A 26,412-nucleotide genomic window follows, 5' to 3' on the forward strand; every position below is an offset into this window, starting at 1 on the left:
GGCGGCGCCTGGGGGGGCTGGGCCGGCACTGTGCTCGGGGGGGGTGGGCAGTGGCGGTGGGAGGAGGGACTATGCCGGGGAGGCTGTAGCTGCCCTGGGATTTACCGTAGCCTCCCTCTCCCAGTGCCGCCACTGCCTGCCCCACCCCATCCAGCCCGAGCGCAGTTGCTGGGAAGAGCCCGACCTGCAGCGGGCCCACCCTCGCCCCGCGCACGGATGCAGGGGGCACGTGTCTCCCCGTGCCTCCCCGATGCGGCAGTGGGAGTTGCCCACTCCTCTGCTCCGCTCCTCCACGCCTGCTGGACGAGCTGGGCTGTCTCACCCCCCGCCCTGGCTGTGCAGCGTGTGCCCCTGCCCCAGCCCCACTCCCTCCCTCCCTCACTGTGGGACCCTCAGTCTGCCTTCCCTGTGTCCCTTCCTGCCACGCCCCCCCTCCCAATCTTGCCCGCTGGACACTGCTCTCCAGGCTGCTGGCCGTGTTTATCAGCAGCGTTATCGGCCACATCAGTCAAAATAAATAGCCGATTGCCAATGATGTCATTTTTCATTTTATGGGTTTTGATACCATATGGACCAATGTATCGGTGCACCTCTGCTTGAAATCTATATATAAAATAAAATAATGAGGAGAGATAAATAAGAAAATTTAAAACAAAGTAACTGGTTTTTGCCAGTGTTTTAGAAGAGGGCTGCATAGAAATGGAGTTAAGGGCTGTGGCCTGGAAGCTGGCACTACCGCTTTCCGGCAATGGGTACTGGCAGCTCAGCATACCTGTGAGGCAGCTTTTTCTTTATAAGTGTGGTTATGTGTTTACAGAACTTAAGACAAATGAATAAATACAACAGGAGTAGCCAGTCTGGGGCATGCATGGTATAAATAGCGTGAGCTGGTGTGGGGCTGCTAGGGGAGGAAGCCTAAAAAAGATCAGCAGATGGGGCAGGCAGCACAGGCCTGGAAGCAGAAAGCAGAGCAGCAGAATGGCTGGGGGAAAGAGATCAGAGTGGCACTCGGGGAGGGTACGGGGCTTGTTTGTGGCACACGCGCCAAAAAGGTTGCCTCCCATTGAAATGCAATATAAAATTGTGACCAGACTAATAAAAAGTCTGTAGTGTATCAACCAAGATACCCTGAATTTTCATAGCTAGACTATGTAAAATAGTAAGCTCCTAGAAGAAGCACAGAGAAAAGCACCTGCTCTACAGACAGCCTTTTGGTGTGAGCTGATATCTTTTATTAGACTGACTTGGAGGTGGGTTAATGTTTCTAGCTAGAAACATCAACCCACCTCCAAGTCGGTCTAATAAAAGATACCAGCTCACACCAAAAGACTGTCTGTCACATAGCCCCAGACAAATATGGCTGAACCCAAAAGAAAACTCCCATGCTTTACAGAGGTATTCTGTGCCCAGGGCAAAGCAAAAGTGAAGATGAAACTCCCTGTGTTTCCTATCCTCGGGCTAAATTGTCTCCTACAAGAGCAAGCATTTTCACTCAATTGAAATATCAAGTGCATTTTTTCTTTTAGGGAGTTTACTTTTCATATCAAAGTCTAGAGGTCTGATTCTGTCTTTTTCCAAGAGCCTGACCTATATATTCTCTGAGATCCCTACACCTTCTGTTGCATTTCAGTTTTTCCACAAAGCAGTGCTGTGAAGGATACTTCTTGGCTGTTGCTTTGGGAATGTTGTTCAGTGGGGAGTTACAAGAGTGGAGAAGGGACAACAACCAATATTGTCTAAATCAGCATTAAAATGAACAAATACAAATACAGCAAAAGCCATGTTATCTGGCACTTCACCCACTGGAAAGCTCCACTAACCAGCATCTGTCAATCTTCTGAGAAACGCGGCAAAAGTGAAACCGGAAGTCCTACTTCTGGTTTCGCCGCCACGAGCTGAGTCCCACTTGCTGTGATTCTTTCTTGTGAACAATGGCCCAGGGCAAAGTAGCATGCTCGGGGCCCCACTCCCTGTCCCTTGGCACGCTGATCCGGACACGTAGTGCACTGGCACACTGACGTGGACACGTAGTGCACTGGCACGCTGACGTGGTTAAGTTGATTAACCGGCATATTTGAATAATTGCATTCTCTCATTCCAGGGGGGATACTGCATAACAGAGCTTTTGCTGTAGTATGTGAATGTGCACTCGGACAACATTAACAGAGATGCTGTGAAGTAGACATACAAGTTGGGGAGGGGACAGTGCCATAGAGGAGGCCATTTCCTGCTGCATATTTTCCAAAAGTAATAAGTTTAAAACTTGCAAAGTAGCTGTGGATGGGCTTCCTGGGGTGTTTGAAGAGGTTGAAGGGGGATAGCAGGTTTACCTTAATTCAACTTAGCCTGTGTAATTAGTCTCGTCCATCCTTGAAGACAGAGAGAGCATTATGGTATACTGTCAGTGCTTCAGAATAAATTTGTGAAAGAATGTGAAGCATGAAAAGATGAATTTCCATGCGTTTTTTTTTTTTTTTCTCCTCTTACTACTGTTTAGGAGGACAAGAATGAATGCGTAGTGCTTTCTAATATTCAGAGCTTTATATAAACATCACTGAGGAGGAGTTTGAACACTTTGGTTAGTGCAGTCTCTCGTGATGAAAATTATATTAGGTGAGGTGGTATTATGGGAGTTCACAAAACCAATGCAAAGGGGACCTTTAATGCATATACTGTGATCTGGGACTAAAAGGAGAATTGAAATAGATACGCAGAGCAGTGTTAGGGTTTTGTTGGGTTTTTTTAAAGCATATATGCTAGGAAGGCTTTATGCTTCATACTAATTTTTCAGTGACTGGACTAAAGAACAACTTATATGGAATTGTCACAATTTCTCTGTGTTAAGACATGGTATTGTATGTTCCTGACACATCCATTTTTCTTTCATACAGAATACAAGCAGTAACTATGGAAAAGAGAAACACAGAATGACAATAGAGTATTAAGCTACGCTTTCCAAGGACATAGTCATGTTGGAAGGACTGGTAGCCTGGGTCCTTAACACTTATTTGGGCAAATACGTCAATAACCTGAACACAGACCAGCTCTCAGTAGCTCTTCTAAAAGGTAGGTTTTATTAGCCTTATGTTTTATTTTGCACTATGGTACGTTTTGTAGAGGTGCACTGATAAGGATTTTTTTTGGCTGACACCGATGGCTGATTATTAACCAGCCATATCAGCAAATACCAATCCAAGAGCCAATCTGCTGCCAGCAGCTTGGAGAGCAGCGTCTAGCTGGGAAGGGGGGAAGTGGTGTGGGGGGATGCAGATCGAGGCCCTCACAGGGAGGGAATGGGTCAGAGGTGAATTTTGGGGTGACCATAGCCCACCCCATAGTACCCCCCATCCAGCACCACCGCCACCCACTCAGCCCTCACTGGGAAGAGGCTGAAGCAGCCCCTGGCCCTGAGCCTGCAGCAGGCAGCCCACCCTCACGGCACGCACAAATCTAGGGGGCACATGCCTGCCATGCCTCCCCTGGGGGTGCGCGCAATGATAGGGAGGCACCCCCCTGACGAGATGCCTGTGGCTTTGTCCCATGCCCCTCCCCGGCTGCCCCTGCCACAGCCCTGCTCCCTCCCTCACCATGGTTGCCTCAACCTGCCTCCCCCACGCCCCTTCCCTCCCCTGCACCCCTTGCTCCCCACAGACATACCAGCTGGACACTGCTCTCCAAGTTTCCAGGCTGCATTCTTGGCTGTGTGCATGCTGTGGCTGCCGTGCACGGAGTGTTTATTGGTGACGTTGTCAGCTACACTGGCCAAAAAAAGCTGATTGCCGATAATGTCAGTTTTCCTTTTACCAGTGCTGATCCGGTATCGACTGATATATTGGTGCACCTCTAACATTTTGGGAATTGTATTATTTGAATGAGTTTGTATTAATCAAAGACCGGAATAGAAATATTGGACCTATTTTATGCTTGTCTTATTGTTCGGCACTTATGTCTCTGCTCTTAAACTATAATAAGAAATTAGCATAAAAATACAGTGTTAACAAAAATAATATATTCTAGTGTTTTCCCACTGAGGTGCTCTAAGGGGACAATACCTGCTTCATTTTCTAAAATATTAATCAATAAAACACTTTTTTTTTCTGATACTACACTCTTCATGGTTTATTAATTTTTTGAAGTCTGCAACAAAAAAGTCTGAAGGGGTGTTTGGGGTTTTTTTTTTTTTGTTTTTTTTAAGATTTACTGTTAATGTTTAGAAAGGTTTCGGGGCACACCCAAGGCCAACAACTTAAATTTGCTCAAGTGTGCCATTTCTTTGCAGGTGCTCTTTTTCTCCTACCTTCTCTGTTCAATTTCTACTTTTTTGCTCCTATTCCTAGTAAGGAATCTCTTGTAAAGCCTTATGAAGGTATGCACCATGGACAAATAGTGACAGCGACTAAGTATATTGAACTCTCAATTGCACAAGGTTAAAACACTGAAAACTATAGAAGGAAAAATACTCTTTTTAATGTGTATTATAGTATTCATGGGAGTTACTTGAAACAGTAGTAGGTACGACATTTTCTGATGAAACACTGTTTTTTCATGAAGTCGTTCCTTTAAATATTAAATAGCAATTGTAAGCGATTCTTGAAAGCAGTACATTTCCAAGATGCTCCGTGTGTTTCTTAGTATGTAACAGACTATATATTGATTGGTAAATCTTCATTGCAGATCACTTATTTATGAACTTAATTGGAAATGAGTACAATAGACAATGGTATGTACTCCAGCTAGAGAGATCACTCTGAAATCCAGCTAGAGGGTTTCAGAAGAACTTTGTTGGTGAGGAGTGATGCTTGGCAAATGATTGGATAACTGTTTCAAGGATACAGAGGTAGTTTTTAAAAAAGACATAGATTGAATAAGGGAAGAGATTAGTAGAGGAGCTTGGGTAGAACATAGAGAGCATCTTAATTGCCCATAGTTCCTACTGACATAAGTGTATAATTGCAATGAAAGCACATGGGTAAATTTCTTTTCTCTCCTTTTAGAAATATATGTAACAGGTGGGAATGGGTTCTTTAATTTTCACTGACTCACTTGTGGAGGGGTGGGGCAGTAATTTATGAGAGGTAAACGCCTTGAGAGTATATGTACACTGGAATCTGCATCATTGTGTAGAAATGCCTGAACCAGCTCAAATACTGGAAGCAGCCTAGTTGCAGCAACATAGGTTCAGTGCAGGCTAATTTATCCTTTTGAGAAGGTACAAGAGTCTACGCTAAATTCTAGACTGCTTCTCGAAACCAAGCTTGCCAGGGGTATCTATATTATATTGGAAACTTCAGCACAGGCATACCCTTAGTTATTGAATTAACTCATGGTCTTCATGTGTTATGGAAGGAACTTATTTCCCCTTGAGGAAACCAGTTTTGGCTCTGATTACCTAAAGAACTAATTCTAGATGGAATTAAATTCTGGATAGAATATTAATAAAGGTTAGCGTAAGTAGGTTTTTTCTGTGTCTTGCCTGGCTCAATCTTGAGCGGTACACTTAGTATCCTTAGGGATAGGACAAGTGGGTAAGGAACAAATCAAGTATAAATGAGATTGTCCTTGCCTGAACAGCTTACAGTGTCCTTTTGTGTGTTTGTACTGTGCATAGCACAATGTAGTCCTCATCCCGAGTGGAGCCTTGGGTATTATGGCCAAATAATAACTTGCACTATTGCTGAAGCAATAAAAATATAGTTATGCAACGTCTTCAACATACTTGATTTATCAAGGGTTTATTACCCACCAGAGACTGGAAACTGTAAATTTCATAAAATATTGCTAGGTTTTTTACTGAGTTCCCTGAAATATTTCCATTTTCATGTGCTGGGGAGAGATCTTTCTCTGTTTCTACTCCTACACACTACAAAATCAAAGGTCAAATTCTTCAGCACTTCATCAGTGAAAGTTGTGTGGTTGGCTTCACATAGTTTATTATGTGCCCAGGTTTCTTATCAGGAGCCCAATCTGGTATTTGGTTGTTCAGACAAAAGTCCATTGAAACCAAAATGAACTTACTTAACAGTTGTAAGGATTAGGGCCATACACATCTTTTTCCACAGTGAATCTTTCCTGTGCTATTTTTTTTCCTCCTTTTTCCTCTTCTATTTTCTACTGCATCTTTAATTCTTTCTCTTTCCTCCTCTGTTCTTGCCCTGTTCTTTGCTTCCTCCATTTCATTCTGTTTTTGTGTAGATTGGATTGTTAGGATTGATATATTCTTCTTTTTTCGAGTCAGAAACATCACTTTGATAGAACCCAGTGTTCTTGTATGTGTGAGACCAGATTAAATATAGGTACTGAAAGAGAAGCAAGATTTCTTAGAATGATAATTCTGTGCTAGGAAGGAGAAATGCTTTAATTTTAATTTCCCTCCAAGAGAGAGAACATGCAACGGTATGCATTAAAAATATGAATTGATATGTATATACACTATTGCACTTTTCATAAAATATTAATTGATAGCCTACTATAGAACTATGGAGGAGGGTGCTGCCATTTAAACTATTACTATTCACTGTGTGTTAATAAATTCTCCTCTTCTATTGAGTCCCTTTTATTTATATCATGCTGCTCATGAGTCTGGGCATCTTTACAAACAACTAAATCAATAGTTATTCATTTGTTTCTTGATCTTTTATCAGGGGATAATTTAGAAAAACAATATTTTTTTTCTACCCTACAAATATCAAAGTTTTCTTCCTAGCCTTACTCTGGAAAAATTACATCCTTGCTTAAAATGCTTCATAATTTCCAGAGAGAGAATGTTTTAACTATTACGGAAAGAAGAAAAAAACGTTCTTTTTACATGGTTTACTATTAATTGGGGAGCTCTGACTTCAGTTTCTTACAGATACTTGCTTTGCATCTGAAATAGAATTTTATCCCCTTCATTTACTTTTATCAATTTTAAAGAGAAGAGGAATTTTGATTGCTCTTATGTTCTTCATTCTCAGCTCAGCATTCTTTAATGTAGTCTTCTTCAGCAGACATGTGTTTCTCATCCTCCTGCAGGTGCTGTTGAACTGGAAAACTTACCGTTAAAGAAAGATGCCTTGAAGGAACTAGAGTTACCATTTGAGGTAAAGGCAGGTATGTATGTGTACAATAGACAAATGTTACCAGTTGGAATTATTCTGTTCTTTTTTGCTAGTTTCCCAGTTAAATATGAAGCACTGCATATGGTAGCATTTCTAGATATCCCTTGGTAATAAGTTATAGGTGTAAGCTGGCCATGAAAGAAAAGTTTGCATTTAAGTGCTAGAAGCTCGAGCAAATGATGTGATCTAAGTTTCTAGTAATTACTTCTTTCAACATGCCATGACGTCATTTTTCTTTATGTAGAGCGTAATGTGCTTGTGCGGGACTCTAACAGCATCTCATCTTGGCGATTCTAGGTTTCATCGGCAAAATAACACTGCAGATCCCTTTTTATCGCCCACACGTGGATCCATGGGTGATATCTATATCGAAGCTCCACCTAATTGGTGCACCAGAAAAGCAAGAAGATTTTGATGAAGAAAGGGAGAAATTGCTAGAAAGGGAACGCAAGAAAGCTCTTCTTCTATCACTTGAAGAAAAATGGAAAGTGAGTCATGTAGGATTCATCTTAAAACTAACGGATCTAGTAGTGTTAGAGAGGTCACATTTACATTTTGTAACAAATTCTAGTCTCTCCTTGGTCAAATATGCAGGACACCAAGTTCTTGTTATATTGCTGATGAGATGCATCATTGTCACTTTTTTTAGTAGGCTGGTGATATTCTCTGTTCCAAATCACAGCAGTGTAATCGTACCACTGTACTGCCACCTGATTAATGCTTTTGAATTGATTTTAAGATAGTGGTTGAAGTTCAACCCAGATTTGATGATGGATTACTTTGTGATGGGGTAGGGAAAATACTCAGAATCTTGGTTAATGATTTATGTGGTTTGCCGGGGGATGCTTCATGGCTTTGGTAGCTTGGGTGTGAATTTATTTTTATTGTGAGCTGTACAAGATAGGTTATACCACCTCTTTCTTCTTTTCCTGGCCAAAATATTAACAATCTGCCCTTTCTTTTTGCCACAATAATCCATATTTTGGCATTTCCATTACAAAATAGCCTGTGTGATGTTCCAGCATACCTTTAGGGGCCTTTTCCTTCAAATATTGATTCCTTCCATCCTTTGGGAAATACTGATTGTTGTTTAATGAGTGTGTTTTGAAACCTTAACTACTAGTATTCGGATCAGAGTCTTAATGATAAGGTTAATGTATTGGAGGAACTGATTGCTGTCCAGTTTCTCATTCATGGCAGCTGTGGTTTTGAAGAGAATGGGAAGCAACGTACGCCCAGTTAGAGGCGTCCAGCTCTCTCATTCCACTAATTTCTGTTTCTGTTTGGTGGGAATGTGTGTGATTAGGTATGAAACTACATGCAAGTTACTTGATGGGCCAGGTTGTCATTGTGTTTGTAGTGTTATATAGTATTAGTAGTCTATAGGCATTTAACCATAGTATGTTTGTTGTTGTGAGTTTCTTGCAGTAATATTTAAGAATATATAGTGAACTGGGGAGTGATGCTTTTATGACAGGTTTTTGATAATTTACTTTCAGGTTTCGAATAAACTTTTTTGGCATTCATTTTGGTATAAAATAGTTAACTCTTAACGTTTGGATTTTTTTTTACATTTCTAAAACAAATGTATTAAAATCCTGTCTTGCCAGTAATATGGAAAAAGGGTATGTGGGCAAGTTTCAGAGGATCGCAGTCTAAATGGATGAACAAAATTGCTTTTTTGCCCCCAAATATTGAAATAAATGGTAGCTAACTTTCAGTAGTATTTTCTAAACCACTTCTCTATAGCCAGGCTAGCATGCTATCATTAATATTCATAATTTTAATTTTCTAACCTTGTTACTTTTACAAATAGTATAACCAATAGATACCTTTAAAATATGCCATGTAAAACAAAGCATTTATCTCTTTCTATCATTATACAGTATTAGGTAAAACATGTCATATCTTTGTTTTAATATACAGGTTTATAAAATTAACTAATTACTAATTTAATTTTGTCAGAGCATTCAGAAATCCTCTATTTTTGGCAGTTTACATTTGTAATTTATACCCAAAATAATGTTTTATTTTTAAAAATTATATATTTACCCAGTGTTAACTATAATAGTTTTTAAATCTTCTGCAACTGTACTATTTAAAATAAAATGAACTTTAATTTAAAAGTAAACATCCCACAGCAGTGTCTGCTGTGGAAATGTCATGTTAATGCAGGGATGCTCAAGCCCTGACGCAGGGGCCAGATTTGGCCCATGGACCTGTCTCATCCAGCCTGCAGGGGTCCTCAGTGGTCCAAAAATTTGGTGCTGGGGGAGCAGTGGTAGCAGTTGCTGTTGCTGTTCTGCTGCTGCCAAATTTCTGGACCCACATGAACCCCTGGACTGGATAGTGTAGTGATCAGCACATGGAGGCCAATCTGGGTACACAGAGGCTGGCTGGAGGCAGTGTGGGGCCTGATGATCCATTATATTAAATGGAGGGCCACACGCCACTCATCCAGCCTGCCATACCAAAAGGTTGAACGCCATTGTATATGCAGGGGTTTTCAACCTTTTTTAATAAGTGCATCTCCAGTGGCCTCCTTTTTAATAAGTGTACTCCTGGGGCAGGGAAGGGTGGTGGCGAGCAACCGGGCACAGAGCGGGGTTGTAGCGAAGCAGCAGCAGCAGCAGCACAGCATTTGTGCAGCCCTGCTCTTGCCCCAGCCGGGCCCTGCTGCTATTAGGCAGCAGTGCGGGGTGGCGGCGCTCTGTCTCCGCCCGCCCCCACGTACCCCCTGGGACTGTTCAAATTACCCCCACGAGTACATGTACCCCCGATTGGCAACCCCTGGTGTAGTGCATCAGTAACCATATAGTAAACTATATGGGCTTTGCTTAACTTGCCTCTTCAAAATAAATGTCTTAATGGTGAAAGTAAGTTGACGCTTAGAATTCTGTCTTGCAATCTTAAGTTACTGCTTCTACAAGCAAGTCCCTGTTTAACAAACGATAGCCTTAAAATAGCAATACTTTTATACTCCAGCTGATTTTTTTCACATCACCGCTTAGACGTTTGTCCCTGGTCACGTACATGTTAGAATGTATTCTTTTTGCCAGACCTTATATTTGAATAGAATAGATTACTAGTTCAGTACATTTTGTTCTTCCCTCTCTCTTTCAGAAGGAACGACAGCAGAAAGGAGAATCTTACTGGTATTCAGTTACTGCGTCAGTAGTTGCAAGGATTGTAGAAAATATAGAAGTAAGTCTGATGGACTCTGAATCTTTCTTCATAATGTGCTAATATATATTCAGTTTATATGTAACATGCTTCATGTTTGCTTTCTGGAGGCCTGACTATCTGTAAAACAGAAGTGGATGCATGGAAGAAAAAGACCTCTTCTGGAGCTAGAATCCTCTCTGCTCTAAATTCTAACCAACCTCCATTCATTTTGCTCACTTTTTTTCTGGCTGTGGGGAAGTAGCAGTTCGCTCCCCCTCTGTGCGACTTTGGTCAGGCCGCAGCTGGAGTACTGCATCCAGTACTGGGTGCCGCACTTCAAAAGGGATGTGGCCAGCCTGGAGAGGGTTCAGAGGAGGGCCACCCGCTTGGTGAGAGGGCAGCAGGACAGGCCCTACGAGGAGAGACTGAAGGACCTGAACCTGTTCAGCCTCAGCAAGAGGAGGCTGAGGGGGGACCTGGTGATTGCCTACAAGCTCATCAGGGGAGATCAACAGCAAATAGGCAGAGCCCTTTTCTCCCCAGCACCACCTGGGGTGACGAGGAACAATGGTCATAAGCTGATGGAGAACAGGTTTAGGTTAGAGATCAGAAGGCAATATTTTACAGTTAGGGTGGCCAAAATCTGATCACCTGTCGGGGTTCTTGGGAACCCAGCATTCATTCCTGCCTGTGGCAGGGGGTCAGGCTAGATGATCTGTTCAGGTCCCTCCTGACCCTTACAACTATGAAACTATGAATTCCCTTTCTTTTTATAAGAATTCATGGATAGCATGGCTGCATAAATGTTATCTAGCTGTGTGGTTCTTCTCAATTTAGTATTGCCATGCCTTCCAGTTTAATAATATTTCCAATTTTAAATGCTTAGAAATATTAAATTGCTGTCCTTAAATCTGTGTGAGAGCATGCCATTAATGCTATGTAAAGAAGAAAAATGGAAGCACACATCTGAGATGCTACCAGTGTGGTCACCTTGAGCCTTACATAGGTCTGCTTATTTCTGGTGCATGAAATTTGATACTGCTTGCAAGATTGTACAACTGACAACATTATTATTCTTCATCTAGCAGTATTTGCACTTGTAAAAACGTCTACTGTTTAGTTTCAGACTCAGTCAAAATTCTAGAACTCGGGCTCCTTTGCTTCTCTGTTTTAAAGCCATGATTAAAACTAAACATGCATGCATTCAGCTACACAATGTTTACTAAATAGAATCTCAAGGTACATCTACATTATTAAATACCTGGGTTAAAAATATAGCAATCCTCCCTGTAGTAGTCTGTTGGGGGTGCACAGCTGAAGCTTTGAGGACCACTTTCGAGATAAAGCTTTCAGTAGAAGGTGGGATCCACTGTGTTTTGATACAATCCCTCAGCCTCTCTACAAGTAGAAAGGGATACATGCATAGATTAGCAAATTGCTGTACTTGGGGCTTGCTATTTTGCTTTTTAAATCCTTTTTCATGTAATAAAGTGATTTAATAAAGAATTATGGCAGATCACTGAGAATGTCCTGGATACCTGGATGTTATGCAACCCTGATATGTGTACTGATTAACAAGTTGCTAAATTTGTATTGCGATTTCCTCGACATGCAAATGATATGGCTACAGCTGACTGTCTCGAAGGTTATCATCTTCACTGTGCAGAAGCAAATATCATAGATCTTTGGAAGAACTGGGACTTTCCAGACCTAAGTAAGGTGATGACGCAAATTAGATGTTGTATCACTTTTTCATAAAGTCTATTTGATCTCTGCAACTTTTTTTTTTCTCTTTCCAGTTAAAAATTCAGGACGTTCATTTAAGATTTGAAGATGGTGTCACAAATCCTTCTCAACCATTTGCATTTGGAATATGCATAAAAAATGTTACGATGCAAAATGCTATTAATGAGCCAGTGAGTATAGGCCAGAGTTAACATTTGTTTAAACGGAATTCCTTCTTAGCTATAATGTCTTTTTAATGCTCTTTACATTTTAACATATGCTACCATAAAAAAGCTTATTGTAAATATTGTGTTATAATAAAACATTCTTGAAGTTGGAAATATAATGTCAAACACAGCTGCATATTACATACTGAGTATTTATTAGTGGTTTCTGAATAAATTAAATTTATGTTTAAATATCATTATTCTGTTTGTTTGCATCATTATTTATGTCTGTATTATTTATTTATTTTTACCTAAGGTAGAGAAGTTGATGCGAAAAAAGCAGTTGGATGTTGCTGACTTCAGTATTTATTGGGACACTGATTGCACTTTATTGGGTGATCTGCCTCCTGTTGATCTACAGGTATAGCAGAATATTTTAAAGATATAAAGGTTGCTTGATAATGAAAGGGAAAAGTTTGAAGTTTTCATGTTCTGCCATTGGTTCATAGTATAATGTAGAATTAATTTTTAGTATGTTTTGAAGTCGAGCAATATTTGAAGCAACAAAACTTGTGGATTTATCTTGAAAGGCAAAGGTTTATATAGCACCTATAAAGATTACATTAAACACTACTTGGCATTATCTCTCTTATTTTTCTGTTTTGGAGGCCTTCCTTTAAAATTTACTTCTGAGGCCTTCCAGTGACCTGATAAACTTAGAGTTTATAACATTTGTCGTATAAATATTAAATGGAAGTAATGCAAATAAGTTGAAACATATAAGTCAGTGTAATGACAGGCTTTCATCGGGTTGCTGTCTACCAGGAGGAATCCTCCTTTTTTGTTTAGTAATGTCTTTGTTGCACCTGTACTACAATCTGTCGGTGTGTTCTAAATGTAATGTAAGCCTTCATCTAGCTTTTTATACTTGTGGAATCGTAGAAAAATAAGCCTGAAAGGGACCTCAGGAGGTCATCTAATCCACCCCCTTACTCAAGGCAGGGTCATTACTCCAATCTAAACCATCTTGTACAAGTGTTTGTCTAACCTAATTTTAGAACTGCATGAACAACTCTCTCTCATAACTACCAGACACAGTGCCCCAAAACACCAAGAACACCCTAACTTGTCACAGTAAAACAGGGAACTGAGCATGCCTTTTGATGTCCTGTCTCTGCAACTACAGATATTTTGTTAAAATATGCTCAAGAGATCCAAATAGGAGGACTGCCCTGTACTATAGAGGCAAAAAACCTCACAGTCCATGCTGATCTTGCTCTCAGATAAAATTGGTTCCTGGTCCTAAATGTGGCAATTAGTCTGACCCTGAGCAGAAGAGTATGACACTGTAACCAACTAGGGTTTTTATGTCCATGTAGAGTTGCACTGAATTCAGTGGCCTAGGAGTGATGTTGTAGCTGTGATGGTCCAGAAATTGTGAGGCAAAGATTTCTTGGAGTGATATCTTTTTATTGAACCAAGTGTGTAGTGAGACAGGCTCTTAAATGCAATACATTCTTCCTCAGGACTGTGATCACAGGGAACTAGGCACAGCATGAATTCAGTAGGACTACACCCAGGGTTAAAGGTCTGCTTGGGTGGATCTGATTGCAGGAGAGGGGTTTTAAATTGGAGTTTCCAGGGGTCAGGGACTGTGTTGTGTTTTATTTAGTACACAAAGTACTCTTTTATCCTACCTGCTGTGCCCTAACTTTTATAGAACCCTTAGTGAATAATTTAACATTTTTTGTGTGTCAGAATATTTTGCCAAAGAAGTGGAGATAATATTTTCTTGTTTTATAAGAGTGGTGAGGGTTCATAGTCTGTTGTTTGTAAAGTGCTTTGAGACCCCCCAGAATATGCTGTAGAAATGCAAAGTGTTATCTTTATAAAACAGTGTATGCACAATGCACTATGGTACCACATACCCCACTCCCCTAAATAAGACATACATCTTGTTCTTTGAGAAGATGGAATGAAGAAGAAAAGCTTTTTTCTAGAGTTATGGCTGTGTAGAGCAGGGCGAGAGCCTAATCTTCAGCTCACTCTTTCACCTTTTCTGGCTTAACCAAAAGTTGAAGCCCTAGCTGCAGCTGAAGACTGGTTTCCATGGGTGGTGGACCTACACTTTTATTTCACAGCCTTGTGGACTGTTTTTAGTAGAGACGAGGAGTATCTAAAAGACACCAAATATGCCAGAAGAAAGGTTGGCTTGATTAGCGGAACATCCAGACCATTAAAAAGGAGACACTTCATTAACGCTTCTGGAATGATGATCTGTTGGCCATTAAATCACCTGACTCCCTCGGTAGCCTGCATGCAAATGCCACTGTGGCTGCAATTAGGTGTCAAAGTGGGTTGCTTCTATGTGAGCAAAAAATCAGTTTCCTTGCTGAAGACTTGCACACCTACTTTGGGAGGCTGAATTTTTTTTTTTTTTTGGTCATATGCAAGTAAATATGATGATAATTTCCCCAAATATATAAACAAGATACCTGTGTTATAAGAACATTTTAATGAAAAAACCTGTTTTAAAACAGTTAGACTTAAAAAATCATTACAATTTTTAGAATCCTTTTTATGTGCAGGCCAAAGTGTTTTTGTAAATCTTGAATGTGTTTTATATAGATGTTTCAGGGACATGAGTGTAAAGCATGTTTCTGACACAGCTTGCTTGCAACTCACAGGAAGCAATGGATAACAGTATGGAGAGCCGGGATCACAATTACATTATGGAGCCTGTGTGTACTTCTGCTCTTCTTAAGAGAAACTGTTCTAAGGAGCCTTTACGATCACGGCAGACTCCTCGGCTGGAATGCGACATCCAGTTTGAGACTATACCATTGAAACTTTCACAGGTAAAACGCGGCAGAGTCACTTCTACGGACCATGCTTTGGACACTGTTTATTTTCAGCAGGCCCATGATACATTAAGCTGAGTCTCGGTGAACTTTTTGAACTCTATTATTTGCTATGTCATAGTGGCAAGCAGCCTCACCTGAAATTGGAATCTTAGTAGTTAGTTTAGATGATATCCAACTGATGTGATTAGTCCCAAAGGCTAATCAGACAAGCCAGGAAGAATTTGTGTGGGAAGACAGAAGTGCAGGGAAATGAAGCACCTTGCTCGGGTAATGCAGCAGGTCAGTGGTAGAATAGAGAATGGAACTTAGGTCTCCTGACACTACCCAAAAGTCAGGCTGCACTCTGTGTCCCCCCTCCCCCTGCTTCATACCTCACTAGTAATGACAATTTCTGTTACTTTCAGTTAAATTGGTACAGCCCTATTGTCTTGGCGGTTTAACTGAAAACAGAAGCTGGTATTTTTTTTTGTCAGGGTTTAATAAACAATAGAATCTAACTTTTTCCCCATTATCCTCCTCTCTACAATTGCCAGGCCTGAACATTAGCATAAATTTATTTTTGTCACTAAACTACAAGGACTTGAATCCTGTAAGTAATGAGTGCCAAGTTAACAACTTCTTTTCAGAGCAGAGTTGCACAGAGCAATAGTCATTGCAGTAATTGTGTAGTTTCTAAATCACTCGCACATTTAAAATAGCAGATTTCTGTTCTACACAATACTTGTTATAAATAATGCTGCTACTATGTGGCAAGTAACATGCAACAAAGCCTATAATTTAAAGAGATTCCTATTTTAAAAGTATGTAAAATTATTAGTCTATGTAATAAGTACTTACTTTTAAAACATTAATTTTCTTTTGGAATTCATCTTTTCAGTTTATTTAGTAAATTTTAGTCCACATAGTTTCTTCCATCCATACAAAATCTCATCGTGTTGTACACATACAGTTGGATCAGAGGTATTGCACAACCTTATACGTTATCGTAGGTCCTACTTTCAATGTTATGTTGTTCTTCTGAGCTGGAAAGAAGAAATTTTACAAACTAGATGTGTAAATCGGAAACTTGCAAACAATATTTTGGACATAAAATACTTGACGCTGGTGTTTTGTTTTTTTTCTTTTAGTATTGTATGATTTCTTGTGATTATGATGGATACAGATTTTTCTTGTATAAAGAATATGACCACTTACCATTGCAGATAAAATAACACTACAGTAAGTTATTTTTCCTCAGAATACATTAGTCCCATATATACAGACTACATTCAGGGATATATTTGGCCTGAGACAAAAATAAATACAAAACTCCAGAACTCTTGGTTCAGAGATGATACCATTTAATCTCAGTTGATCTAATAAAAGGTGGTATCATCTCTGAACCAAGAGTTCTAGAGTTTTGCATTTCTTACAGGCTACATTAGCACTCCCTAATTCATCCACATGCTGTTTTAATAAAAGATGCAGTACCAACAAATCATGGGCTTCCTAAAGGAACTGGATCGAAAGGAGCGACAGCTTAAGTTCAGGAAATGGAGACCAAAAGTTCCAGTAACTGGAAAGTAAGTATGAATACTGCTTATATTTTGTTAAGGATGTGCTTTGTGCCCAAGATAAAATAAAAGCTATATATTGACTAAAATTAAGGCAAAAGCCTCAAAGGTAGTAAGTAGTAATTGTGTGGTGCCCAGGGTTTAGAAATATCAATTTTTACATTATTTTAATTTTCTATACTTCATTAAGTAAATTATTTCCACGTATATAATTTTGGCATATAGCTAATATAAATTGCATGGATCTGAAGCTCAAAGCCATTCCTGTCACAATTTTTAAGAGCCAAAGAAGATTAGATGGGAGTTTCTTTTCCTCTTTTTTCTTTCCACGGGGGTGAGTTTGAGTCTTTCTTTATGGAAGAAATTGGGGCTTCTATACCAAAGGTGTGAGGAGTTGCTTAGCATAATAGTAAGACTTGTTCTTGATGTATCATTCATACTCGTTTTTTTTCTGAAACATTTTCTAATCAGTTGTACTCTGTTTGCTCACCTAAATGTTTCTTGATTGTTCTCCAAATGAATCAGTTGTTAATTGGAGATCTGTTTGTTTGAAATGTTCTAGCTGCCGAGAGTGGTGGATCTTTGCTTTGAATGCTAATCTTTCAGAGATCAGAGGACAGAGGCAACGTTCTACATGGGAGTTTGCGTTGCGCCGGGCCCAGGATGCTGCGTCTTACACTGACATGTATTACAGCAAGTTGAGAGGAGACCTGCTGTCTCCTGCAGAACAGGTACTGAAAGCTGCAAATATTTCAGTCTAGATAACATCTTGGTATGACTCCTGCATCTACTTGAAATGAAACAAATGTGCTTTGTTTTTTGTTCTTGTGTTAACCTATAGAGCTTGAACTGTAAGGTTATTTTTGACTTACTAAGTAGGCTGTCATATGGTGGCACATTGCTTTGTAAGGGATAGTCATAGAGAAATAGGGCTAGAAGAGACCTCCAGAGGTCTAGTCCAACCCCCTGCTTGAGGCTGTAAAATCTTTGTTCATAAAGCTTTTGTTTCTCTACCACAATATATGCTCTGGTACAGGCAGTGTTTTAAGTCCATGCTTCTCATGCTGAAGTTGGAATAAGATGCCAGATATGCCAGAGATGGTTTTGTCTTTTAGGAATAAAATCCATTTAAAGAGAGTATGATTCATCCTTTCTCATCCAATTACTTAAACTATTTCCCTTCTACTTCTGGTGCTGGCATGCCCGTAGCATAATATATATATTTGCTCAGCTGTGTTTCAGCTAGACAAATTAAGTTTGAGTCCTATTACATTTTTTGTTGCCTAGTTTTAAGGGTATTTTAAAAGCACCCTAATGATTTAAGAGTTTACAAGCCCATTGAAAGTCAGTGGCAAATACTCTCTCTTTAGGTGTATGTATTTTTGAGAAGCATAAAGAACAAATAACTTCTTTTGTATAAGTATATATTTGTTTTTGCAGGCAGAAATGCATCGTATTGAAGAAGAGCAGACGTATGAGGAGCTAAAGGTTTTACATGAAATTGTTTTTGACAAATTCCATGAACTAGCTGAAGTAAGCCACTTGCTGTTTACTTGCTAATATTTTTATAACTAAAATGTGCCAAATGCATTGAAAAGCATTGTATTTCAGCCATTAAAAGGTATATTGCTGTGTGGTATATTCAGGATGAAGAGTGTGATTACCATAATAACCGTAGCCATAATAAGCTGAATCCTATTATCAAATTATTGGGCAGCAAAGCCTGTTTCCTGGCTGTCTGTAATACTAATAATGAACACTGATATTAGCACCATTAAAAGAAAAGCTCCTTTTCCTTTTAACATTGAAAAGGAGAGAGGTAAGACTAAAACCTACAGTGGAATTATCCTGGAATTTATAATGCCAAATCCAGTCTCTCATAAATGTAGGCTGCTGTCTCTAAACCAGAGCATTTACTCTATTGTCAAAGTAATTGTTTACTAATAGAGGTCTGGTTAGGGTACAGGACAAATAGTTAAATCTTTCTTAGAAACGCTAGCAACTTGGCAAGGAATTGCTAGAAGTCTAGCAGTAGTTATACCTACCTTTATACTATAGTCTTACAGTAGAGGACTATGGTAATATGTTTGGAAGGGTTAGACAAAGATTTGTACAGCCCATTGAGACACCATCAGCAGTTTATTAACCATTGAAAGGATTATTATATGAGAGTTGTGCTTCAGACTATTCAGTAAATAAATTAAAGAGAATTATTGTAAGTAGATTTTTAGACCTCTAGGAAGTCTTTCAGCTGTTTATGCTAATACACGTGTATGTGTGTTGATTTGAAACAGAGTGTTAAGGAGCCTTTGTCTGATTCTCCTGGAGTTACTCCGACCATACAACACAGTAGTAGCAGTGGGATGTTGCAGTATCTTCAGTCTTGGTTTCCTGGATGGGGAGGCTGGTATGGAGAAACTCAGCCAACATATGAAGGTGAACCTTTTGAGAGGTTGCTGCCTGAAACCCAAGAGCAGTGGAATCCAGAAGACATGCTGGGTATGGCAATATTTTTATCTGAAAATTGTTACCTTAATAAACTGAAATTATAATTTGAAATTATTATTTCAAATAATTAAAGGGATATATTTATCTAGTTGTTTGTTTTTTTTTAAATGCCGGGATAAAATATTTCAAAACTTCATTTCTCTTTGTTTCCTGCTAAAATCTAAGCATTGCATATCTGTGCTATTACTTGATTACGTTGGTAATGTCTAAAACAGCCTAATGAAAAGAATTTAGGTGATTTGTACTATTTTAGTTTTTACTAATGACACATACAGGGGTAGGAGAAGTACACACCCAGAAGGTCTAATGTAGCACGTAATGTATTTTGTGTGCAACAGCCTTGGCGTTTCAGTCTGGTAGAACCTCAGTTAAGGTCTAGAACTATTCATAACTTCAACAGTAGTCTTTCTAAAGTCACGGATTGCATTGCCTTAACCTGAACATCACTGACCAAGAGCCATGCTGTATTTTGCAGTTTTATTTAGGAAAGAAATTGTATCTGTTGCCTAGCTGTTCATTTATTTCAGTAGCTGGTTCATCTTTGCCCTTAATTTTCAAGGAAATCTGTTTTCCTTTAGATCTCATGTAGCTGGACTATTAAACATTCGTTTTTTCTCTATTTTTTTTAACTAGGTGCTGATGAATTTTTTGATCCTGCTGCAGATGCCTCCAGCATGAATACATTTACAAAGAGAGATCATATTTTTGCTAAACTAAACCTCCAGTTGCAGGGTGGCACAGTCACCTTACTACACAGGGAAAAAAGGACCCCGCATTCAAATGAAAGTGCTTTCATGCAGCTGGAATTTTCAGGTACCATATTTGAACTTCTATTCATTATCACTTAAAAGGACAGGAACTTTGTCTGTTGTATAAATACGGTAGTCATGCATCACTTTGGGTTAATAACATGGCAATATTAAAATATTATATTTGGAATATATATTTAGCTGTCACTTTCTTTAAGTTCATTTGAATTTATACCTTGGGAATTTTTCTTATTTTGCAGTTCATAGATTGAGAGATGCTAGGGTCAGAAGGGACCTCAACAGATCGAGTCTGACCTCCTGCCTAGGCAGGAAAGAGCGCTGGGTCAGATGACCCCAGCCAGGTGCCTATCCAGCCTTCTCTTAGAGACCCCCAAGGTAGGGAAGAGCACCACCTCCCTTGGAAGCCCATTCCAGATTTTGGTCTCCCTTAACATGAAGGAAAAAGAAGCCTTATACAGGCGACTCTGACCACAGCAGGACTCAGTCTTCTGATCCAAAGTCAGATGCCTTATCCATTAAAAGAGTGCTGGGGTCAGGTGGCCCCAGGCAGATGCCTATCCAGTTAAAACGGACAGTTCAGAATAGGAGTAGGATAGAGATTTATTGAGCTTTCGTTTAAATTGTTCTATTTAGAGGGGTGCATAATTCTTAGTATAGATAATACATTTGTAGAGAGATGCACCAGAATTCTGCTTTTCATCTTTATTGTATAAATAAGTATGTACAGATCCTCCTAATCATGTTCATTGCAAAAATATTGCCTTTAATAGTATAAGAGCTGTAATTTCTGAGTTTGGAGAAACTATCAGTAGTGAGAAGCATAATTTAATACGCGGTCACTGAAACATACCTGACCAATCTTACAGCTAGTGGATGGTTTCTTACCTTCCTTACATGATACTGGTATCTGTTTGCCATAAAGTACATTTTGACCTCTATTCTCTCTAGAATACAGTACAGCTGTCTGTCTTTTATTTTCCAGGTGTAAAGATCTTAGCTGAATCCCTTCCCCGCAGAAATTCTTCCCTTCTCAAAATTCAACTTGGTGGCCTTTTCCTGCGAGATTTGGCAACAGAAGGGACCATATTTCCTCTTCTTGTGTTCCCTAATCCTGTACGTAAAAGAATGCAAATATACTTATTGTTAACACTTCGGAGAGAATATTTAAATAAAAACATAGCTGTCCTGTAACAACAATAGAAAAAATGGGGCTGTTCTTAATTTGCATTGTAAGCGTAGGAAAAACTCTGTTAACTCAAAATCACCACCATGATCTCTCTGAAGATTGCTTACAAAGCACTGTGATACTTACGTGTGCTTATTTTTAACTTCAAAGGTTGATATTCTAGATATTATTACTTAGTGCTAATTATTAGCCTACGTTTAACTGTCATTGCTATCACTTAATGAGTTGGAGAGTTTTTTTTCTTCTTTTGTTTCCGCTTAGAACAAAAAATATGGGTCTTTCTGGAGGTCTTCCTTCAATTGCCTCTAGTTCTAGGCTACAAACGTAAGATCCAGGAGCATTTTCCTTCAATATTTTTGCTAAAGCATTGAAGCTCCTTCTCCATTTTCCTTTAGCCTTAATGGCATCTTGCATACTAAGTGTAATATTCCTTTATTTGCAGAAATGTGATTTTTGTTTGCAGTTTTTTTATTACATTTTTAGCTTCAGTAAAATAATAGTTTTTCCTTGTTATATTATTCTTTTATTTACCATTGTTGACTGTAATAAGTGCGTAATAATTTGAGATTATTATGAATCATGTTGCATTATAGAGGCAGTTTCAAAGGTATTGAAGAAAAAGCATAAGATAATTGTATATGTACATTACATGACTTATTTTTATATTCAGGGTAATGGTCTTTTTTTCCTCCTAATTAGCAAAAAGAGGTTGGTTGCTTCTCATCCGTTGGTCTCCAGACTTTGTCTTCAGAAATGACCAATCAGAACACTGGTAATGTTTTCAGTTTTAAACTGTTATGAATGCACAAACAGACTGTGTTATTTCAAATGCATATTAGCTAATATCAATTAAAAATATCAGAACTGGGCACTTAAAATTATTCTCTTAAATCTATACACTTAAACTCTTATCTTGCATAATGCTTCAGATTGGTACAAAGTCAGTGTGGGATATAAATCGTGCTTAGGTGCATGCAGATGGAGCAGATTATACCTAAATATGTTTTCTAATTTTGATTAAATATTGAGTCAACATAACCCTAATTGAAGAAAGTAGGATTTGCAGTTACTCGGCACCTTTCGAAATGTAATCTTTGCTTGATTTAGGAACCTCACTTGATGCATTCAGTTTTGAAAAATTAGTTGTGCATGGGATTAAATTCTTTTTGTTGTGCCAGTTGGTCATATCCATTGTATTTTAAGCTATATGTACTACAGTATTGACATCCGAACCTCCATCCAAAATACAAATTAGAAACGACAGTTTAAACTGTTCTTATTTCTCATTTGGAGAAAATTCATTTTTGACTTTTGTGTTATCTTAAGCTGCAGATCCAGACGCTCCAGTATTTGAGATGCTGTATGAGAGAAACCCAGCCCGCAGCAATTTTGAGAGACGCCTGGAAGTCAGTACCAGACCTCTAAATATTATTTACAATCCACAAGCCATTAAGAAAGTAGCTGATTTCTTCTACAAGGGAAGGGTTCATACCTCAGGTTAACCTTTTTTGTTTTTTTCATATGTTGTTTATTTTTCCAAGTTTGATTCCTTCCCCCACCTCATCCCCCCCTTGCTTAAAGCAAAACAGTAATAGGAGGATATTGTGCAGGTTCTCTTTGATTTCTAAAGTAAGAAAGAGCATGCTTTTAGGACATTTCCCCACTCCACTTTTTAATTTGCTGTGCTGATAGAAGCCATATTATTACAACATTGTGTCCCTTTTCTTGGGTCTATCAGTTCCATTTCTGGATTGATCAGAAAAAGTCTGCCCCTCTTCTTCAAGCTGTTTGAGATCCCCTGTCACTATGAAATGAACATATTACTTCCATAATCTGCAAATCCTTGTTTGCCCTGGTGGTTTGGGACCCAAGTGTGTCACTTGTGTGTAAGCTGCTATTACACCCTTATTGCTGAATGTTTCTGAGAGGAGGAAAGGTGAGAATAAGAATCATTTGGGGTTTCCTAATGCTATGCCTTTTTTTTTTTTTTGGCTCGAGTCTGGCATTTTCAGTAGTGTCTTGATAGGCTCAAATACCAGTGAGGCATAATATAAAAATTAATTTTCCCTTCCTTTCACAAAATCACAATATCCCTTAAATGGCATTGCTAAACAACTAAAAGACTTTTTGGCTGCCTTTTGGTACCTCCCATGAGTTGTTAAGAACATTGTCAAATTTTCCTCTGGAAATTCAAGTTGAAAGCGTGACAGACAATGAACGGAAAAGGTTTTAAGAAATACTTTGTTGACTTTAGAAGCTGTTTCTGGCAACTCATTCACAATACTTCTAATATTTAGCTCTGTTTGTTGAAGTGAGTCGCTCCAGTGATAGATGCAATAATTGGCTATCTATTGTATCATTGTTTCCTGGCTTTTATTTTACTATGTAAACAGTTAGAACTTTCCATATCTTAAGATTTCCAAGTGTTGTTAATATTTTATAAGTCAAAATAGATATTCTCTCTCTGCTTTTTCAGCAGTAGTGAACAAAATTACACCTAATCAGATTTTTTTTTTTTTTTTTAAACTTTCATACAGGTTTTGGATATCAGTCTGAACTAGAGGCGCGAGTGGCTGAAGCTGCTAGAAGACAATACAACAAACTGAAAATGCAGACAAAAGCTGAAATTAGACAAACTATTGACCGTTTGCTAGTGGGGGAATTCATTGTAAGTTTTTCCCAGAAATACATTGAATCTCGTTTCTTTGCCTTGTATTTTAGTAATTTAAGCTCTGCAGGTGGATACAGAGAGAATAAAGTTCCCAATTATTTTGCATTGTTCTGGCAGTGAATAAATCCAGTTCTTTAGCACAAAAAATGTTAGCGATGATGAATGACAGAATAGTCCATGAAAGTGAGATTTTAATTTTTCAGGCTACGTTATGAATTACTTTAAAGTTGCTGTCTGAGTTACTGTTACTCTGTTTTTTCATACCGTTGTTCTTTCTTGAACTTGAAGCATGAGCTCACAGTAATCATATCAGCTATGTATGTCAGTGTTAATCCCTTGCTTTCATAAATAACTATTTTAACAAGCAACAGAAATTTTAATGCATTTTTTCTTTTCCATAAAAATGTTTGTACTCCAATAGTTCTTGGTAAAACAGTGTCAAATGTATATGTTTACCCAGGTAACCTAGAATTGACAAAGATTTGCTATTTGGGCAAGGGGGGGACACACCCTTAAATGAATGGCTCTGAAAGACCTGGGGTTTGAATTCATTTTGTGACTGGAAGAAAAATATTCCCGATGTGACATTCCCCTTTCTGTTCTACTTCCAGGAAAACAGCAAATGTTGGTCAGTGTGCCTTGATATTTCTGCTCCGCAAGTCATCTTTCCTGATGATTTTAAATTTGTGGATCCAGTCTTAGTTGTACTGGATCTAGGAAGAATATTACTTACCAATTCCCAAGGTATAGTTTGGAACTAAAAATCCTCTGTGTATGGATAAAGTGAAAACATGTTTTCCCTAGTGTAGCATTTTTGTCTTTGCCTCGATGCAAACACCGTTTTATTACAAACACATTTATTGTGACTTGGAGGAAAAAAAAGTGTCTCTCTCTTTTTTTTAAAGAATGGTTTTAACTGTGCAGGATCTGTTATGATTTCCATTTTATATATTTAATATGTCTGGCAAATCTACTCTGTTTAGGAATATTTTATCATGGAGATTTTAGGACTTTTCTGGAACAGCTGTCAGAGGAAGCACACATTTGTTGATAGTGTCTAAAGTATGAAGTCCTGCATAGGCTAGTATGCTTAGGGCTAGACTGGTGAAAACAGAAGAAAATACTAATTTTATTTTCCATCAAAAAATCATTCTTTTTATGGCACACCTTTCAGCTGTGCCAGAAATGTACACAATCTGAAAAGGAAACTTATTTAAATCAAAGGTGTAGGTTGTAGCCGTGTTGGTCTAAGGACATAGGCAGACAAGGTTCCTTGGGTGAATTTGATATCTTTTATTAGATATATTTGGGTTGGTCTAATAAAAGATATCAAATTCACCCAAGGAACCTTGTCTGCCTATTTAAATCAAACTCACTTGAATAACAGTTTAACTACAGTATATTTAAAAGTTAGATTTCGCTATTTGGTACCCATTTTCTAAAAATAGTGCAGCTATAACCTTTAGCTAAACTAAGTTTTAAACTGTAGGAGCCTGCTAAACACTGCAGTCTGAATTCTTCCACCCCTTAAGTCAACAGGAATTTTGCCATGGGCTTCAGTATGGCTAGGATTTCACCCTTGTTATCCTTAGAAATTCATAGGTAGAGCTGAGGAAACTCTGAGTATACTATTGGAGCAGCATCCATTGGGCCTCCTAGTCAAGCTTCAAAGAAGAATTTTATCTTGTAATTGGCTTGCTTCTTTTTTTTTAATTCCCCTCTTCCATACCCAAAGGTAGAAATTGCAGAATTAGGAATTTATTGTCAACAAGAGAGAAGTAACTTTGACTAGATGCAAAGTAACTGCATAGAAGGCCATCAAAACTGATTTATTACTATTTGACTTGAAAGCAAAAAGCTTTGGATTGGGACCAAAGTTCTTTTAAATATACCATGTAGAAACAAGGACACTTTTTTTTTTTCCTCTAAGCACATTTGGTGATGGGGTACAGTTAACACAAGCGCATCTCTTTTAATCAGTAGGCTTTTCAGTATATTACTTCATATGCAAGAAATGTCATTACTTCTGTTCTTGCTTTATTGAAATTTTATTAATGGTAAAAGACTGCTGCTGTATCATTTCTGTACTGGGCAGTTTCTTTTATCTTGTTTATAAATTTTGATTTTAAATAAAAGTAATGTTTTAGAAGAGTCCGAAAGTAAAGGACATAGTATGTTGATAAGTCCCTTCTTCATCCACAGATGACTCTAAGAAGGGTGGAGATGATTTCTCATCAGAGGCTAATGAGCTGAGTGATGATGAATATAAAACACCTCTTGCAACTCCTCCCAGTACTCCACCACGGAAAGAGAGCTCAAACAGTGGAATCAAAGCATCTGAATATACCGGAGTAGAAATCAGTGAAGAGCAATTACAGGCACATTTAATGAGTAAAAAAATGTATGAGAGATATACACTGTCATTTATGGATCTTCAGATCATGGTTGGACAAGTGAAAGACAACTGGAAGCATGTTCAGGATAGCGATGTGGGTCCAACTCATGTGGTTGAAAAATTTAATGTTCATTTGCAGTTGGAACGCAGGTTAATATACACATCTGATCCAAAGTATCCAGGAGCTGTCCTTTCTGGGAATTTACCAGACTTGAAGATACACATCAATGAGGATAAAATATCAGCTCTGAAGAACTGTTTTGCAAGGTTGAGTACATCTGAAAATAAATCTACAGACATTTTGTATTTAG

At 38.6% G+C, this 26,412-nt stretch overlaps 1 protein-coding gene across 5 annotated transcripts in view; it reads left to right on the forward strand.

Moving 5' to 3' along the window:
- VPS13D (vacuolar protein sorting 13 homolog D) overlaps positions 1-26,412 on the forward strand; it is a 187,331-nt gene that overhangs the window by 598 nt on the left and 160,321 nt on the right. For 3 of the 5 annotated variants that reach the window (XM_025198113.1, XM_025198114.1, XM_025198115.1), the window contains exons 1-18: positions 2,970-3,066; positions 7,012-7,089; positions 7,395-7,585; positions 10,221-10,301; positions 12,062-12,178; positions 12,471-12,575; positions 14,842-15,012; positions 16,480-16,580; positions 17,134-17,302; positions 18,012-18,104; positions 18,866-19,070; positions 19,713-19,892; positions 20,832-20,962; positions 21,735-21,807; positions 22,362-22,532; positions 23,573-23,703; positions 24,318-24,450; positions 25,909-26,412. The exon at positions 25,909-26,412 is cut by the window's right edge and continues 1,698 nt beyond it. In XM_025198113.1, the coding sequence (XP_025053898.1) occupies positions 2,970-3,066; positions 7,012-7,089; positions 7,395-7,585; positions 10,221-10,301; positions 12,062-12,178; positions 12,471-12,575; positions 14,842-15,012; positions 16,480-16,580; positions 17,134-17,302; positions 18,012-18,104; positions 18,866-19,070; positions 19,713-19,892; positions 20,832-20,962; positions 21,735-21,807; positions 22,362-22,532; positions 23,573-23,703; positions 24,318-24,450; positions 25,909-26,412 (2,731 nt within the window). Of the gene's footprint in view, positions 1-2,106; positions 2,248-2,891; positions 3,067-7,011; positions 7,090-7,394; positions 7,586-10,220; positions 10,302-12,061; positions 12,179-12,470; positions 12,576-14,841; positions 15,013-16,479; positions 16,581-17,133; positions 17,303-18,011; positions 18,105-18,865; positions 19,071-19,712; positions 19,893-20,831; positions 20,963-21,734; positions 21,808-22,361; positions 22,533-23,572; positions 23,704-24,317; positions 24,451-25,908 lie in introns of those variants that run through there. The other 2 variants (XM_025198112.1, XM_025198111.1) reach the window with 2 other exon arrangements.

The sequence above is a fragment of the Alligator sinensis genome, unplaced genomic scaffold, assembly GCF_000455745.1.
Source record: "Alligator sinensis unplaced genomic scaffold, ASM45574v1 scaffold569_1, whole genome shotgun sequence".
In the NCBI taxonomy this organism is placed as follows: Eukaryota; Metazoa; Chordata; order Crocodylia; family Alligatoridae; genus Alligator; species Alligator sinensis.